This window comes from Arachis ipaensis, chromosome B10 (genome assembly GCF_000816755.2).
Source record: "Arachis ipaensis cultivar K30076 chromosome B10, Araip1.1, whole genome shotgun sequence".
Classification (NCBI taxonomy): Eukaryota; Viridiplantae; Streptophyta; class Magnoliopsida; order Fabales; family Fabaceae; genus Arachis; species Arachis ipaensis.
Window position 1 is genome coordinate 134,209,542 of NC_029794.2, and position 17,073 is coordinate 134,226,614.

General features: G+C 32.0%; 2 protein-coding genes across 6 annotated transcripts in view; one reads left to right on the top strand and one right to left on the bottom strand.

Annotated features, from left to right (window-relative positions):
• Positions 1-2,759, bottom strand: part of LOC107621231 (WAT1-related protein At5g07050-like) — a 5,424-nt gene extending 2,665 nt beyond the window's left edge. The window contains exons 1-5 of one of the 2 annotated variants that reach the window (XM_021114924.1): positions 2,506-2,759; positions 2,022-2,026; positions 1,914-1,970; positions 1,666-1,782; positions 663-903 (exon numbers count right to left, since the gene is read on the bottom strand). In XM_021114924.1, coding sequence (XP_020970583.1) covers positions 663-903; positions 1,666-1,782; positions 1,914-1,970; positions 2,022-2,026; positions 2,506-2,715 — 630 coding nt within the window. In that variant the 5' untranslated portion in view covers positions 2,716-2,759. The remainder of the gene's footprint in view (positions 1-662; positions 904-1,665; positions 1,783-1,913; positions 1,971-2,021; positions 2,027-2,505) is intronic. The other variant, XM_021114925.1, reaches the window with a different exon arrangement.
• Positions 8,673-16,113, top strand: LOC107622382 (probable choline kinase 2). 4 transcript variants are annotated; one of them, XM_021115050.1, is made up of 10 exons: positions 8,673-8,929; positions 9,875-10,835; positions 10,910-10,969; positions 11,202-11,343; positions 11,525-11,723; positions 12,323-12,440; positions 12,527-12,574; positions 12,835-12,935; positions 14,020-14,170; positions 15,876-16,113. In XM_021115050.1, the coding sequence occupies exons 2-10, from the start codon at positions 9,953-9,955 to the stop codon at positions 16,007-16,009; spliced, it is 1,836 nt and encodes a 611-aa protein (XP_020970709.1). In that variant the 5' UTR covers positions 8,673-8,929; positions 9,875-9,952; the 3' UTR covers positions 16,010-16,113. The 4 variants fall into 4 exon arrangements, 3 of the variants coding, with proteins under 3 accessions (XP_020970709.1, XP_016179741.1, XP_020970710.1); XM_016324255.2 differs by having other exon boundaries at positions 8,674-8,929; positions 9,875-10,969; positions 11,222-11,343; XM_021115051.1 differs by lacking the exon at positions 15,876-16,113 and adding an exon at positions 14,650-14,782 and having other exon boundaries at positions 8,674-8,929; positions 9,875-10,969; positions 11,222-11,343.

Here is a 17,073-nt window from a genome sequence, read left to right on the forward strand (position 1 = left end):
ATATTAAAATATAAATTAATTTTTTAATTATTTTTAATGTATTATTTTAATTATATAAAATATTTAAAATAATTTTTTATTTTAATGAATAATAATATATATACTATTTTTAAATTTATTTCAAGGATATATGTTAAGAATAAAGTTAAACACATTGACACGTGATATAGTATTTAAGTGTATCCAAATATGTCAAGAGAAATTTTTTTTTATTTTTTATTAAATCACGTTTTGGACATAAAAGACACCTGTATCGGACAAATATCAACAAATGTCGTATTTAAAATGTATTCGACGATAAATAAAAAAAAGTATCCGCACTTCACAGCACACACCACACCCACACACACAAAAATTTTATCTATTAGTTAATCATAACCAAAATTTAAATCCAAATGCAATATATTAAAAAACAACATATATAACCACTCAATGAAAGCCTCGATTAGATTTGGATCCTCTAAAATTTGAATTTTACTTTAGAGAGTAAAGTGTAATCTTTTATCCTTAAATAGTTTTTCTTTCATATTTATTATTGGTACCACCTATGAAATCAATGATGAGAGATCACACTTTATTCTCTAAAATAAAATTCAAACTTTAGAGGATCCAAATCCGCCTCATTTGCCTCCCCCATAAATCATCAACTCTTGAAAATTTACCTGTAAAACAAAGAGGGATGCCCAAGCTAGGGTAGAAAGGATAATAAAGATGGAGCCTATGAACCATTGTTTGTCCGAGGATATTTGGGTATTATTGATTTTAGTCCTATGATGTTTGGTCCACACCATCTCCACAATAGGACCTTTGTACAAGGTCATCACCATGGCCCCACCTACAGTAAAAACGGTGCCCATTACCTTAGCTTGACACCTCACTTTCTTTATGTTCATCTTCTCCATCCTTTTATTTCCACAATAAGGATCCATTAGTAATTTTATATAAGTTGTTCAAATATAAACCGATTTAAATTTAACTATTCATTCGATCTAATTTAAATAAAAAATAATTAAAATTACATTAATTTAAATTTAATTAAATTTTATTTTTGTTATTTATAAAATTACAAATCCAATCTAATCAAAATCGCTTGAAAATTAAATTAGATTTTTTAAAGATAATCATCCAATCCAAACAGCACCGCAAGTAAAACTGATGTGCGAATTGAATAAATTTTTGATTCAAAACCGATCTAGACCCTACCGCAAAAAATCCCTAATCCCATGGAGACATAATGAGGCTGAAAATTCATGCATATTAATATGTATTTTAAAAAAAATACTAAGATTGTATTTGATTTGTGTTTCTATTTTAATATTTTTTATTTTTAAAATTTGTTAAGAAAAAAGAAAAAATAAAAATAATAAAAGATGGGTTTGGTTTGATTTTTTTATGAGTTTTTATTTTTAATATTTTCTGTTTTCATAATTTTGTGAAAAAAGAAGAAAAAATAATAAAATCTTATTTTTTATTTTCTTTTTCTTTTTTAAAAAATTTCAAAAAAATATTAAAAATATAAATACAAATCAAACAAATATTAAAAATAAAAAAATAATAAAAATGCAAACTAAATGTACCATAATACTTAATATCCTATATATCTTGTTGCTGGTAATTAACAAATTAAAATATTTGTTTAATCTTCTGTGATTTGAAATCAATCACCTGCATAAAACAGCCATCACAAATGTCATGGCAGGAAGTGTGTTGCTCAGTGCACATGCGAAGGTTGGTGAAGTGAATTTCAACCCAGCATAGTACAAATTTTGATCAATCACAGGCCTGTTAATTATCTAATAAACCCAATATTATATAATGGTAAAGATTATATAAACAACTTCTAGTTAAGTATATTTAGTAAAATTGATCATTTATTATATTAGATACAATTCAGTGCAAAATAATTGACTAACCCAAGCAGAGCCAGGATAAAAATTTGTATGAAAATTGGGAATGTTATCCTTGGTTGANTGACAGAGATTTTGAAATAGGGCTATTTTTTGGGATATGGAAAAGTTGAGTGTTTTTAATTAATATGAAGTCGAAATTTTTTTTTAAATTCTAAAACACAAATCGGAGGCACTGAATTAGGAGAGGAAAAAAAATAATGGTTCGATTTGAGAGGGGTTGAATTCAAATTTTGGGGTTCACAAATTGAAAAGTCGATTTTGTGAAGGTTTATAGATCGGATGGTGAGTTTTATATTTTAAAAATTTAAAAAAAGTTAAACTTTATAATTCGGAGAGTCAGATTTATGCTCTCCATATGAAAAAAAATATATCAAGTTTCATGTATTGTTAAAAAACACTACTATGAACCTAATATTAAAATAAAAAACGTCCGAAATAGATGGTGTATAAATTTAAAAAAAAGAAGACAATAATGATTGTATTTTTTTAAATTCTATTTAACATGTATGAATATTCACAGAAGAATTCAAATTAGAAGAACACAAATTAAATTAAATAATGTTATTGTAGAACTACTACTGCATTTAAAAGTGAACCTTTCAAAGATGATAGCAAATGGAGCAATGGCAACGGTTGCAAAGACGTGGCGATAAACCACAAGAACATAATGGCTCATGCCTTGGTTAAGCGAAACTTTAGTTATAATATTCATGCCACCATACACAAACTGCAAAAAAATCATAGCGAAATAAAGCTGAGAGTTCTCAACAAATTTGGAGCAACATCCAACCTTTTCAATTCCCATTTCTTTTGTTTTATGTTATGATTTAGAAAATCATTAGCAAGAGAGACATGTGTTGATATATATATAGAGTAGTGATTGTTTGGTAATTAACATATCAAATGTCGTAATTAAGGGAAATAAGGCTCCGTTTGGTTCTGATAACAAGACAAAATACTAAGAACAAGATATAAAATAAAGAGATATAAAAATTAGTATTCTTGTATTTTGTTTAGTTATAAACTATAACTCTAGAGCAAATTATAAAAGTCTAATTTATTCTCATTTTTTTCATTTAAAAATTTTGAAAAAAAAATATAATAAAAAATATAATTATTATAAATTAATAGAAAAATAAAAGAAAAAATAAAAATAAAATAGACAATATTTTTATATATATTTTATATGTCAAATACAATTTTATATCAGTATACCTATAAACAAATGTATTCTTAATAGTTATAAAAGAGGTTTTTGTGTCTTCCTAAGGAATGGCATGGTTAAGTTCGAATTATTTATAGTAACCTAGAATCAATAGTTTAAATCAAATGTAATTTTTTATGTTTAAACGTCGGCATTACATAATATATAGTCTCTTTGTTAATGGTATGAGTTAGTTAAGGAATCACTAGTTGCAAATATTTTGGAATTCATAATAATACATAACTATCATATAGATGTATGTACCATACTTAAAAAATGCAAGTGACACAAATCTAGATGATACAAGGTTGTCATTATAAATATATATTCAATGTTAAATTTTACCATTCACATTTTGGAGAAGATCTAGAATAATTCATATATATTGATGTTTGGCTATGCACTTGCGACACAATATTTTATTTTGAAGAATGAAATCAAAAGAGATTTATGCAAGTGTAGTACCCTTTAGAATAATGTAATAGATTATAGTTATGTTAAATCTTTTGGTTCGTTACCTATAAAAAAAGTTTTGATAATAATCATGTTCTCTTAAGTAAGAAATTGAATCTATTCAAGTCATACCCACTCATGTATATATACATGTGTTTTTTTTTTTTTTTTCAAAGATAAATGTTATTTTATTAATATAAAATAAAAGTGTTTTCATAAGGAAGTACAAAAGAATTGGGTATTTTCATTTATTATCAACTGTGACTGAAAGACTAAGAGCTTAAAGAAGAGTAAAGTAAGAGTAAAGAAAATTAGTAGCATCTATCAGGTATGGCTCATGAGTTCACGCACTAAATTGTTGGCTTCTTTCAGTGCCGGGCTTATTACCTTCTCAAAAACACACCGATTCCTCGTTTTCCAAAGTGCTCCAACACAACGCCGCTATGAAGAGGGTCTTTTATCTACCGTCGAATTGAGCCGCTGCTCAGGATAAGACTCGTTGCCACCAATTGAAAAGGTCTCTTCTTCTCTCATCCATAGTATATATACATGTGTTTTATCACTTGTAAATTAAAGAAAATAATTATATTCATCCTATTTTTCGTGCAATGTTTAAAACTATCAAAACTCTCCACTTATTAGTAGTTTAATACTATTAAATCAACAATTTAACATTATATTTTTTTAATATTTTAAAATATTATTGTCTAAATATGAATTTAAAAAAATTTAATTGTACTGGTCTCATAATATTATCCTACTGGAATGGCGGGAGGTTTGGTCGTGACATGGAAGGAGGGAGTTAATGTACAGATCTTGAACCATGATACGTTTTTTATTCACTTTATTATAGAAAGCCAACAGGAAGGTAGGAAATGGGAAGTTATTGGTGTTTACTTACACACTGATGAGGCTGGAAGAGATGAGCAATACCCAAAGCTGCGGCAGATTATGGCGCATGAGGGAGACCAAGTGGTATTAATTGGAGATTTTAATGTTATCAGAGCGCACCATGAAAAGGAGGGTGGTAGAGCTAAATCAGCTGGCTCCATTCAAAAGTTCAATGATTTCATTAATGCGGGAGGACTAGTTGACATGGGGTTTGAAGGAGACAAATTTACTTGGAATAATAGGCAGTTTGGAGATAATTGTATACAAGAAAGGCTGGACAGAGCTCTTGTTTCATTGGCATGGAGGTCTGAATTTTTTGATGCCTTTGTCAAACACCTAGATGACTCAGGTTCAGACCATAAGGCATTGCTATTATGCTCACACAAAAAGGAAAGGAGATCTAAAAGAAGATTTCGATTTCAAGAGCGATGGTGTGAGAAGGAAGAGGTTGGCAATATAATCAAGCAAGCTTGGAGGCTCGAGGTAGTGGGGTCAGCAATGTTTAAGTTGGCTGGGAAGTTAAAATCTTGCAGGCACAAGCTAGTGGAGTGGCAAAGAACCTCTAATTCCAATTCAAATTCAAAAATCATGAGCCTTAAGGAGAAGATATCAAACGAAACAAACAAAGGACAGCTTGCAAATGGAGCAACAATCCGTATTTTAGAAGCTAAACTTGAGGAAGCTTGTGAGCAAGAGGAAAGATACTGGAGAGAAAAATCCGAATACAATGGCTAAAATGAGGGGATAAAAATACGAAGTTCTTCCACTCCAAGTTTCAGGCTAGGAAGAGAAGGAACAAAATTAAAGAGCTTAGAGATGAGGATAGGGGGACGGCATCGGATGCGGTGGGCATTGCTAAAATCGCTCAACGGTATTTTGAAAAACTTTTTTCAACCAGCTTTCCTAAAGATCCTACTGAAGAGTTACAAAAAATGCTAGAAAAATAACAACAGTAATAAACCGAACTCTGGTGAGGCCTATTTCAAAAAAAAGTCAAATCAGCTGTGTTTTCAATTAACCTTTTCTCAGCTCCGGGTGAAGATGGTTTCACGGCTAAATTCTTTCAACACTATTGGGATACTATCAAAGGAGATGTGCTCTGTGCTGTCAAGAGTTTTTTCGGTGGAGGTAGAGTACTAAAAGCTTTCAATCATACCAATATCTGTCTAATCCCTAAGGTGAATTATACTAAGTCTTTGAAACAGATTAGGCCTATAAGTCTTAGCACTGTAGTTTATAAAATTATTTTAAAGATAATTGTTCACAGATTGCAACCAGTTATGCACAATGTTATTCGTGACTCACAAAGTGCTTTTATAAAAGGAAGACTCACTAGTGACAATGTTTTGATAGCCCACGAATTTATGCACTCTTGAAGAATAAAAGATATGGAGATTATGAATTTGCTTTGAAACTTGATATGAGCAAGGCGTATGACCGGGTTGAATGGAATTTTGTCTGGACCATGATGGAGAAACTGGGTTTTTGTAAAAAGTGGGTGGATTGGATTAAGGAACTAGTGACTACGGTTTCCTACTCTGTTACTGTGGATAGTGCACCTCATGGTTATTTTAGACCATGTAGAGGATTGCGACAAGGTGATCTTCTTTCCCCTATCTCTTTTTATTCTGTGCAGAGGGTCTATCCTATCTGCTCCACAGAGGAGAACAGAGCCTAGAATTTTCTGGGTTGAGACTTAATCGCAGATGTCCTAAAGTCAGCCACTTATTTTTTGCAGATGATTCAATTTTGTTCAGTAAGGCTACGGTCAAGGACTGCCAGAGTTTACTAAGGTAGCGTTTGTTTTGAGGTACTGGGACAGAGATTGAGAGACTGAGACTCAGTATCATGTTTGTTGGCTCAGAGACTAGTACTAAAATTTCTGTCTCTGTCCCTAAAATTTCAATATTTCAGTGCTTCCAAAAAATGAGGACACAGGGGACTGAAATTTTTAGAGACAGAGACTGAAACTTTAATAACATTTTATACCTAAAATACGCTCATTTCAATTAATTAATTTCAATTTTACTTTTTGTACAAATTAAATTTGAGTTTCATTCTTGTTTTAGTTTCTGTCTCCCACTTTGCACCAAATAGAATACTAAGATTTATTTCTGTCTCTGTCTCTTAGTCTCTGTCTCTCAGTCTCAGACTTTCAGTCTCTGTCTCTCTACCAAACGCTACCTAAGGGTCTTAAGTAACTATGAAGAGATTAGTGGACAAATAGTTAACTTGGACAAATCTTCAATCTTTTTTAGCAGGAACACGCCCACCCAAACCCGAGATATGTTGTCTGAATTACTACACGTTCCACACGTGGGTAACCCGAATAGATACTTGGACTTGCCGGCTATAGTGCAGAGGTAAAAAAAATCCACCTTTAATTACATCAAGGATAAAGTGCTACATAAATTGCAACATTGGAAACGGACTCTACTATCATCGAGTGGAAGGGAGGTCCTTATTAAGGCGGTGGCTACAGCAGTGCCTATTTACACTCTCAGTTGCTTTAAACTCCCAGAAACACTAATAGAAGACGTACAAAGAGCCATATTGCAGTTTTGGTGGGGCAAAAAGGGATCAAAAAAGAGGATGCAATGAATTGGGTGGAGAATTACTTGTAGGTCCAAGAGTCAAGGGGGTCTTAATTTCAAAGATCTTAAAGCTTTCAACCTTGCAATGCTAGCCAAACAAGGATGGCAACTACTTACAAGAAATTCTCTAATCTCTAGAGTGTACCTAAGTAAATATTTCAAAGACTCCAATTTTCTCCACGCAGAGGTTGGAATCAACCCTTCCTGGAGATGGAGGAGCATAGTAGAGGGCAGAAAAGTTCTGAAAAAAGGTATCCTATGAAGGGTAGGCACCAGTTCAGATATTAGAATAAGAGAAGATTCATGGGTTCGTGATTATCTGGCTATTACTCCTAATACAGAGATTAATTTAGAGCACAATCCTACATGAATTTCAGACCTACTTTTACCAACCAAATCATGAAATCAGATACTAATACAAGAACTATTCAGACCAGATATTACAGAGGCAATCATAAACATTGAAATCCAACAAGGTGATGATGAGGTTACCTGGCTAAAGGAGAAAAATGGATGCTATTCAGTAGGGTCTGGGTACCAGCTAGTATTCCAATTCTTCTACCCCCCACTAGAGTTTCTGCCAGAACAGTGTCAAAATAAGCAACTATGGTATGATATTTGGAGCATCCAATGCCAACCCAAGATAAAAAATTTCCTTTGGAAAATTATGCACAAAAGCCTACATGTTCAACAAAGGCTAAGTGAAAGATTTCCATCAGTGAGTCCATTATGTCAGCGATGCAATAGGTTCCCTAAAACGGTTGCGCATTGCCTCTGGATGTGCACCGATGCTATTGAGGCCTGGAGAATCACTAATCTACCTATTCCAGCTTTAATTGAAAAATCATGAATTTGGTGGAGTGAGCTTGACAAAAATCTGAAATTTGTGAGCAATGCAACGAACAAGAAAGAATTCGCAGCAAATGTATTATGGCAGATTTGGATTACCCGAAACGAGAAGCTATTCGAGAATAAGAGACGCCATCCTCTTCAGTTGGTTGATGCTGCTCGCCACGCCATAGGAGAAGACCGACACCGTTCTTGACCTTTCTTCCTGAAGATCCCTTCACTTTTATTCACTTTACCGTTTGGTTTACTTTATCTTTTAATTTTCTCTCTTCTATTGAATTATGTATTATGGCTAAAGTTGGATCGTTCCAACCTTTCTCTTGTTATGCTGTCTTTTTTTGGACCACTCATTTTTATTTAATAAAATAAATTTTATTTAAAAAAAAATCAAAAATTTGAATTTCATTTTGTTTATGTAATAATTTATTGATTTACAAACTTTTAAATAAAATTCAAATTACGATGGATTAATTTTTAACTTGTCAAAATAGAGATAGAAATAAAAAAAATTAAGATTTAAATAAAATGTTGGTGTCTATAAAATATTTATCTTTAATTTGTAATATTAGCTTATTTCGTTATAATAATAAAAAAAACAAAAAAAGACACTCACGTAACCACTTTGTAAATATTATAATCAGACAAAGATTTTTCTCTTTCATTTTATATAAGTACATTGTCCTATTTTTTAAGAATAAAAATTTATTTAAATTTTAGAAAGATTTAAAAAAATAAAAAATTCTTACCGGATATGTGATATACTGACATGAACTGTGTAGCTGCACCTTTTGTCATTGGCGGTGGAAAATAAAAACACTTCCTCTTTCACTCTTCACATATTCTTATTCATATTCATATTCCTATAAAAAAAAAAAAGGAAAAAATTTCCTCTCGATTTCGAACTTCTCAAACCGTCTCTCTCTTTCTCTCAATACAAACAAACGCGATCTGTGTGCTGATCCTTTCCTTTTACCAAACCAAACGCTTCGGAATCTCGCCACTCTCATTCCCTGGATTCCACTCGCAAGGTTGGCGCCATTCCTTCCCGTTCTTTCTTTTTCTCTCGTTTCATCTGTTGTTGTTGTTGTTGTTGTAGTGGTTTTGAATTTTGATATACTTGCTGCTTTGGTGCCGAAGAAAACCGTGGCTATTGGAGGAGAATTTTGATTTTGGAATTTGGATCATCGAAGGTCCAAATGCAATTTTCGTCATTGTTAGTTATTGATGTTATTTTTTGCTATACTATTGAATGATTGATCAATGCCGTCATTTCGAGTGTGTGTTTGTTTTGTTGCGCTGGATGGAATTAAGGAAATGATGCTGAGAAGTTTGATTTGAAAGGAATTATTGCTTTGTTTCGAATTTCTAGCGAAATGAGTGTTTTTCTATATGAAAAATGATGCACAGTTAACCTAATGGGAGAAACTGTTTGCATGGCCAAAAAAATTGGTTGGAAAGATATGTTGTTGAGGGGATTATTTAGATTTGTCTGATTTCGTATTGTTTCAGCTTAGAATTGATAATGAGTGGTGATTGATTGCGCACTTAGGTAATCAAGTTTATCGTTTCATTCTTCTCATGCTTCGAAAGAATGAAATGTGTTGTTCATGCATGTGTGATAGGAATGCCTATAAAGACATCTTTTTCCTAGAACAAAAAATAAATGGGATTGTGGATTATTGTTTACTGATTTCAATGTTTAATAAAATTAGGATTTGTTATTTATTAGCCTTAGTAGTTGAAAATTCTTTGATGTTGCTCGTAAGTTATCTGACAATATACAATTCTCTTTCCATTGGTCATTCTTGCTCAACTGTATCCATTTACAGTTGAAGGAGGAAGAGGGACAGCACTATGCTATGTTAGTTTGTCATTGTGACCTGGAAATTTATTTGGATATTATTTTCATGTGTTGAATGGGTTTTGTATTTAATTTTATTATTTGTTTTGGCTTATTATCCTTTATTTTCCAGGTCTTGAAGTTACAAACAGAGGAAACTTGATATTGTAAGTAAATCATTGCTATACTTGGAGTTTTGGAGTAGTTTGCTATGGATCTTGCAAACAACACAGCAGGTGCTTCAGAAAGGCCTGCAAAACACAACGAAGGTGCTATAGGAAGTCCTATAAATAATAAAGCCAGTTATGCAGGAATTCCTTCAAACAATGAAGTGGCCGGCACAGGAATTCCTGTTACGGACCTTTCAGTTAGTTCAGCAAATCCTGCAAAAGACGAACCAGGTGGTGCTAACCATGTAAATGACCAAGCTGATAGTTCAGAAAATCTTGCAAAGGACAAATTAGATGGTGCAGAAAATTCTGATGAAGACAAACCTGATTCTCCCATAAACCTTGTAAATTACCGATCAGGTGGTGCAGAAAATCCACCAAATGACAAATTCAGTAGTGCAGAAATGCCTGTGAAGGAACTAGCAGCTGGTATAGGAACTCCTGTAGGTACTGCAGAAAGTCCTGTGAAGAGAAAAGATGGTTCAGAAAATCCTATAAATAATACAAAAGGTGATATAGAAACTTCTGTACATGACAAGGCAGATTCTGCTGAAAATGCTGTGGATGACAAAACACGTGGCATAGAAAATCTTGTAAATGATAAAGCAGATGAAGTAGAAAGTCCTTTAAACAAACAAGCAGATGCTGCAGAAACTCCTGTAAAAGTCAAACAACTGGCTGCTGAAAACATTGTAGAATACAAAGCAGATGCTGTTGAATGCCCTGTAGACAGCAACATAAATCGTCTTCCAGCTGAAGCAAAGGAGATATTAATATCACTGGCAAGTAAATGGGAGGATGTGTTGGATCCAAATGCATTGCAGGTGATTCCTCTCAAAGGGGCAATGACAAATGTGGTATTTCAGATAAAGTGGAGAACTAAAGCTGGGGAAACATCACGGAAGGTTCTAGTTAGAATCTATGGTGAGGGTGTTGACGTTTTCTTTGATAGGCATGATGAGATCCGGACATTTGAATTCATGTCAAAACATGGGCAGGGACCATCTCTACTAGGACGGTTTGCAAATGGTCGCGTCGAAGAATTTATCCACGCACGGGTAACATTGTCTTCTTTTATTTTCCGTCTTAATACTGGAACTACTCAAACTACCTTATAGAACCTTACTATGAGTTTGCTGATGAATGGTTGCAATGGAATGTATATATATTCCAACTATTATTACTTGGACCTACCCTCACTTTTCATTATTCATCCAGTTATATAAACTATTTGTAAAATTTAGGCAGTGCTTTTATTGTTTAACTATCCATTGGTTGACATTGTTGTAGTTTTCATTATGACTTATCAGACATTATCAGCATCTGATCTGCGTGAACCATCAATCTCTGCTCTTATAGCAGCCAAAATGAAGGAGTTCCACGATCTTGACATGCCTGGTGAAAAGAAAGTCCACCTTTGGGATAGATTACGGTATGTCCTTTCTGAACACTCGTCTGAGCCTGATTATTGAAAATATGAAAAGAAACCTTATTATCTGACAAATAACATTTCTCACTTGTATTAGGTTTATTTAAATAACTCCTGCTCAATAATTTAATATTTTCAGTACACTTCGATCTTTTTCTCAAATATTTTTGTTAAAATGTTTCAGAACATGGCTTGGCGAGGCCAAACGTTTGTCATCCCCTAAAGAAGTGGAGGCCTTTTATTTGGACATAATTGACAGGGAAATCTTTGTTTTGCAAAATGAACTATCAGGTGCTGCAAGCCAACGGATAGGATTTTGCCACAATGATTTGCAGTATGGTAACATAATGCTTGATGAAGAGACCAATGCTGTCACCATAATAGTGAGTCTCTTTTTGTGCTAGTTGGTAAAATCATGATAATGTTGCTAACACCTCTGTGGGGGCAGATAAAAAAATATTTGATCTTTCATGGGACCTTCTCTCATAAAACAATTGGTTATACTTCTGTCCTAAGATTTTAACTGATATTTGTTGAAACTAGGATCATGATGAATGAAGAAATCTTATTTCATCTTGTGGATGAGTTTAATTATAATTGATGAACTTTTTTGAATTCTTTCTTACTGAGACTATTGTACTAGTTTAGGCTAAATTATGTATAAGCTATTTGATGCCAGATGGTGATAAGCCTGTAATTGATATAAGATTACATTGTGATGTATATATCTTGCGTGCGATGACTATTCATCTTTTTTCTTCCTTTCTCCCCTTTTTGTGGTACTAGACTTGAGGTATGATAAATTGGTCTGCTAGTAATCGTCCTGTTGAATAATCTTAGCTATTATGAGGTATGATAATTTGGTCTGTTAGTAATCATCCTGTTGAATGATCTTTGGTTATTATGTTCTCTACCATGTAACGAAAATTATAGTTTTAATGGGTCTTATCCAGCAAGATTTTAATGCGTGCCTTTGTGACAGGATTATGAATATGCAAGTTATAATCCTGTAGCATATGACATAGCAAACCACTTCTGTGAGATGGCTGCTAACTATCATACAGAAACACCTCATATTCTCAACTACAAGAACTATCCTGGTACTTTCGACTTTCTGAATTTATTTTCGTCATTCTCTCCGTATTTTCATTAAAGCATGACTTTATTGGGCTGGTTCTTTTGGCAGATCTTGAGGAGCGTAGAAGATTTGTGAACACATATTTGAGTTCCTCAGGTATTTGATTTCTTTAAATGTTTATATGACATAGCTTCGTATTCTTCTGTAGAACTTAAAATTGAGGAGTTGCCATTTGCTTTCAATTTCCTGACTTTGGTTGTATTTCATAATTGAAGCAACCAAGTTGCATTTATAAATTAAAAAACTAAAGATCAATAATCGTTGAATCTTGTATTTCATCACTTCTATAGTTGTGTATTACCTTCAGAACTTAAATTATCTTGCCATGTTCCTGAAGTTATTGGACCTGGGCGCAGGTGCGCAACCAAATGGCAGTGAAGTGGAGGATCTACTTCAAGAAATTGAGAAGTATACACTTGCAAATCATATTTTCTGGGGCGTTTGGGGAATAATTTCGGTACCTTCACTTTCTCAGTTGTGGTTAATCATTTTATTCGTGCTTCCAAAATAAGTCTAAATAATGAAAAATCATGGAATAACGTGCACCTGGTTCGTGCACCGAGTTTTCATAACATTAAGATTAGACTGCTAATAAAAAGTACTTGTTTATCGTTTCTATAGAACTACAAGTGAAAAGTGAATAACAGAAGTGTTGCTTTTTTATTTTTCCAAAGTTAAGATTTCATTGAGTGAAAAGGAGGTTTTTGGGTCTATGATAGACCACATACAAAGGCTAAAACTGGGATTTCCACATCACAGAAATATCTAAAAAAAAACATGAGAGAGAAAGAATTAAGTGATCAGAAAGGAAAGTTCATCTTCTTCAGTGAGTTAGGACACGAGGCAGGTCAGGAACTCAGCGTAGTTAGTATCTTGTTTTCCTTTTATTTTATTGCAGCTGCTGTTCAAATAGTTAGCAAGTTTATTTGCTACCTGAGAATGAGTTCACTGGGAAATAGTCTCTTATGAATATTTCACTCTCAATTAAACCAAAGTCCAAAAGTTTCACTATGTCATATATAACTAGAGATCTGACCCTTTCCAAGCGTACTACTACTAGAGGGTTGTTATCTATCACCCACATTTTTCAGTCTTTCAAATGTAGATATGTTTGTTTATTCATCTTCTGTTATTATTTTTGTTTTTTTTTATTTACCTTTTTCGAGGATTGGGGAACATCCTAGTATCATGTTATAGCCTTTGCAAAATAAAGTTATAAATGACTAAATTTTTAAACTAAATAACCATAACGATCCTTCTGAATAATGTGTTAATTTTCTTGGATTTTTCAGGACTTTTGGGTTTGAAAAGCTTTTCCATATACTGCCAATCATATATTGGATCACTAGAATATAACGACCTGCATTATGAAAATCCCCACAAAAAAATATGTTTTATGTTGATTCTTTGAAGTCCTAAATGCAGTAATATACTACACAATATACACATTGGGTTCTACCCTTCCTCAGATCTTGCATAACGCGAGATACTTTGCATTGTGCTGTCATTTTATTAACTAATCTTATGATTACCTTGCTCAGGCTCAAGTAAACAAAATTGATTTCAACTACAAGGAGTATGCGAAACAGAGGTTTCAAGAATACTGGACAAGGAAACCTTATCTTTTAAGCCATGATGCTCCCTCTCCTTATAATGCACCTTCTCCTTATAACAATCCTGCCGAGGGTACAGGTATTTTGATTTGATTTGATTGATTTTTTATTTTTTATTTTTTTTTGTATTTTTGAAACGTTAAATAGAATCAATAGCTTGTCACCTACGGAACAGATAGTATTTTCTTGATGTGATTTTAAAGTGTATGTTGAAGTTCGTTGTTTTTGTTTTTGACTTAGAAGATTGTTAGTTGAGGTGAATAGTTTTTCAGTGTTGCAAGCCACAACAAATAACAGTATTGTATCTGTAATTCAAGTGTGATTCATGACGTTAGAGAGTAAACAAAAACACAATTTGTTTAGTATTTTCTGAAATATTTATTCATGAATTGATGATCTCTCCCCCTCCCCCTTTGTTTTGGTTCCGTAATGAATTAATCTAATACTTATAAACGATCCTCCTTGTTTTTCTGCCTTTTTCTGTTGCTAAAATCAACTAAATTATATAGTTTGAATTGGATAAATTTTTTTTCGTTCTTGCTTTTCTTTCTCGTGCAGAAGCCATAGTTTTTGACGCGAGGACATGTTACTTGACATTACTTTTGTTAACAATGAATTGGTGAAAAATGAGTGAGAAGTTCATGTATAATCCATCTCTGTAATTTTAAAATAAAGTTAATAATTTCTTTTATAATACTTTCAAACCAAATTTTCCCTAATTATTAAGCCTTGGAGATTTTCATTATAAGATATTGTTAAGGCCTTGAGGGTGTGTTTATTTTATATTTTTCCATTTAGGGAAAAGTGTTTTTATCTATTTTTTTTCTCATTTGTCTTTTTTTTTTTAAATAATGAAAATCACTAAAAAATAATTAAAGAAAATATCCCTTTTTGGGTTTTTAGTACGAATCGAAGAGTTACTCATGAGAATAATTATTTCTAGTTTTTTCTTTTATTTATTACATGTAAAGTTTAAGTTTTATCATTACTTTTTCTTAAATTTGAACAAAATCTCCGTTAAGTCATAAGTGCTAATTGGTTTAATAGACTTTTCTTATCACGGATTTAATATGATTAATTTACAAATCTTTTTATTTGAATTTTCTGATTCATTCATAAACATTGCATGCATGGAAATTTGTTGGGTTTTATTTCGATTTTTTAAACAAAGTGATTTTTGCATCGGGAAAAAAAAAATCTCGGATTAGATTTATATACAGACTAAATATATTATATAGAAGTGTGAAGCTTTAGAGTCAATTTTGTCTGTCTTTATTTATAAACAAATGTAAAATGCAAGTTACTAATGCTATCATTCTATTTCATTTCATTCAAGTTTTCTTTATTTTTTGGACAATGAATTCATTTTTATCGGACTTTTTTTTTGGTAAGTATTTTTATCGGACTTTTATTTATGACAAAAAATACTATGATTTGAATTCATAGCCCGAGTGATTTTCTCCTTTAATATTAAATGAAAAAAATGGTTATCTGAACTAACTAATCAAACTTGAACCCGAGTATGAAATAATTAAAGCATAAGATGTGTTTGTCCTGATTATATTTAGTTCCTTTAAGAAATTTGCATCACGACTGTTATTATTACTTTTAAAAATCATTCTTTAATTAATCCATTAAACTAACCACTCAACCAGAGAGAGAGAGAGGGAATTAGAATCTACTATTGATAATATTTATTATGTGAATATTGACTTGAATACCATAGCATATAATTTTAATGCAAATTATTTTGGTATCCAATAATGTGAGTAAATTTAATGCAGGAGAGCTAGCAGCGCCACCACAACCACCACCACCACCACCAACTCATGCAAGGAAGAGCTCGGGTATCTTTAAAAAGATGAAGAGAGTTTTAGGTCTTGGCTTGTTCAGGTCCTCCAAGAACTCCTCCAGTTAGATTCATGCAACGCATTCCTTTACCTTGTTTGGCCATTACTACCTTTTGACAATGAGATATGTTATTGTAAATAGAAGCAGGAATCATGTTCCCAACAACGGCTACTGCATTTTTGTAACCTCAAATTCTAAATTAAAATTAATTATTTTTTTATTTTATTTTATTTTATTTTTATCACAATCAATCTTAATTTAGGTTTAAGAATGATTAAGATACGTTATGTCTTATGGGCCGGATAGAGTATTTACCCTTTAATTATTTATGTAACGTTAGATATTAATATCAACCTATACTAAAATTAGCTATCAAAATTAGTTTCTAATATAAAATATATATTGAATATAAAATACATATTAAAAATGAATTAAATAATATATATATTTATACATAAATATATGATGATTGATTTTGATGACTAATTTCTCTGTGTACATAGTATTCGTCTAAACAAATGGTGTTATATTTCGATGAGAAAATGACAAATCGATTTTTGACTTTTTGGTCTGCAGATATTTAAGTCCCTGAGGATTTAAAAATACATTTAAGTTCCTAACCTCTTTAAAATAAGAACATATCGGTCCCTGAGTCTAATTTGTTCAATTTTAAAATATCTTTCACGTCTGCATCCATATCAACTAGTCAGTACAATGGGAGTCATGTTTGATTTTTCCGTTGAGTTTGACAGACCCAAGTGAGTACGAGGGATTAATATGTCTTGGTTTTGAGAAGGTCAGGAATTTAAATGTATTTTCAAATCCTCGAAGAGTTAAATATCTGCGAATCAAAAGGTCAAAAACCTATATCATTTTCTCTATTTCGATACTACTTAACATACATCTTAAACTATAAGTAATTAAAATGCCTTAGCATTTGTTGAGTATATTTATGGGTCTGAAAGCAACATAAATCGTCTTAAATAATAAGTAATTAGAATGTCTTAGCATTGAATGGATGAACATTCACGTGGATTTCTCATTCTATTTTTTTTTTGTACATTTAAATGTATATATCTTTTCTTTATTATTATTATTATTATTATTATTATTATTATTATTATTATAAGT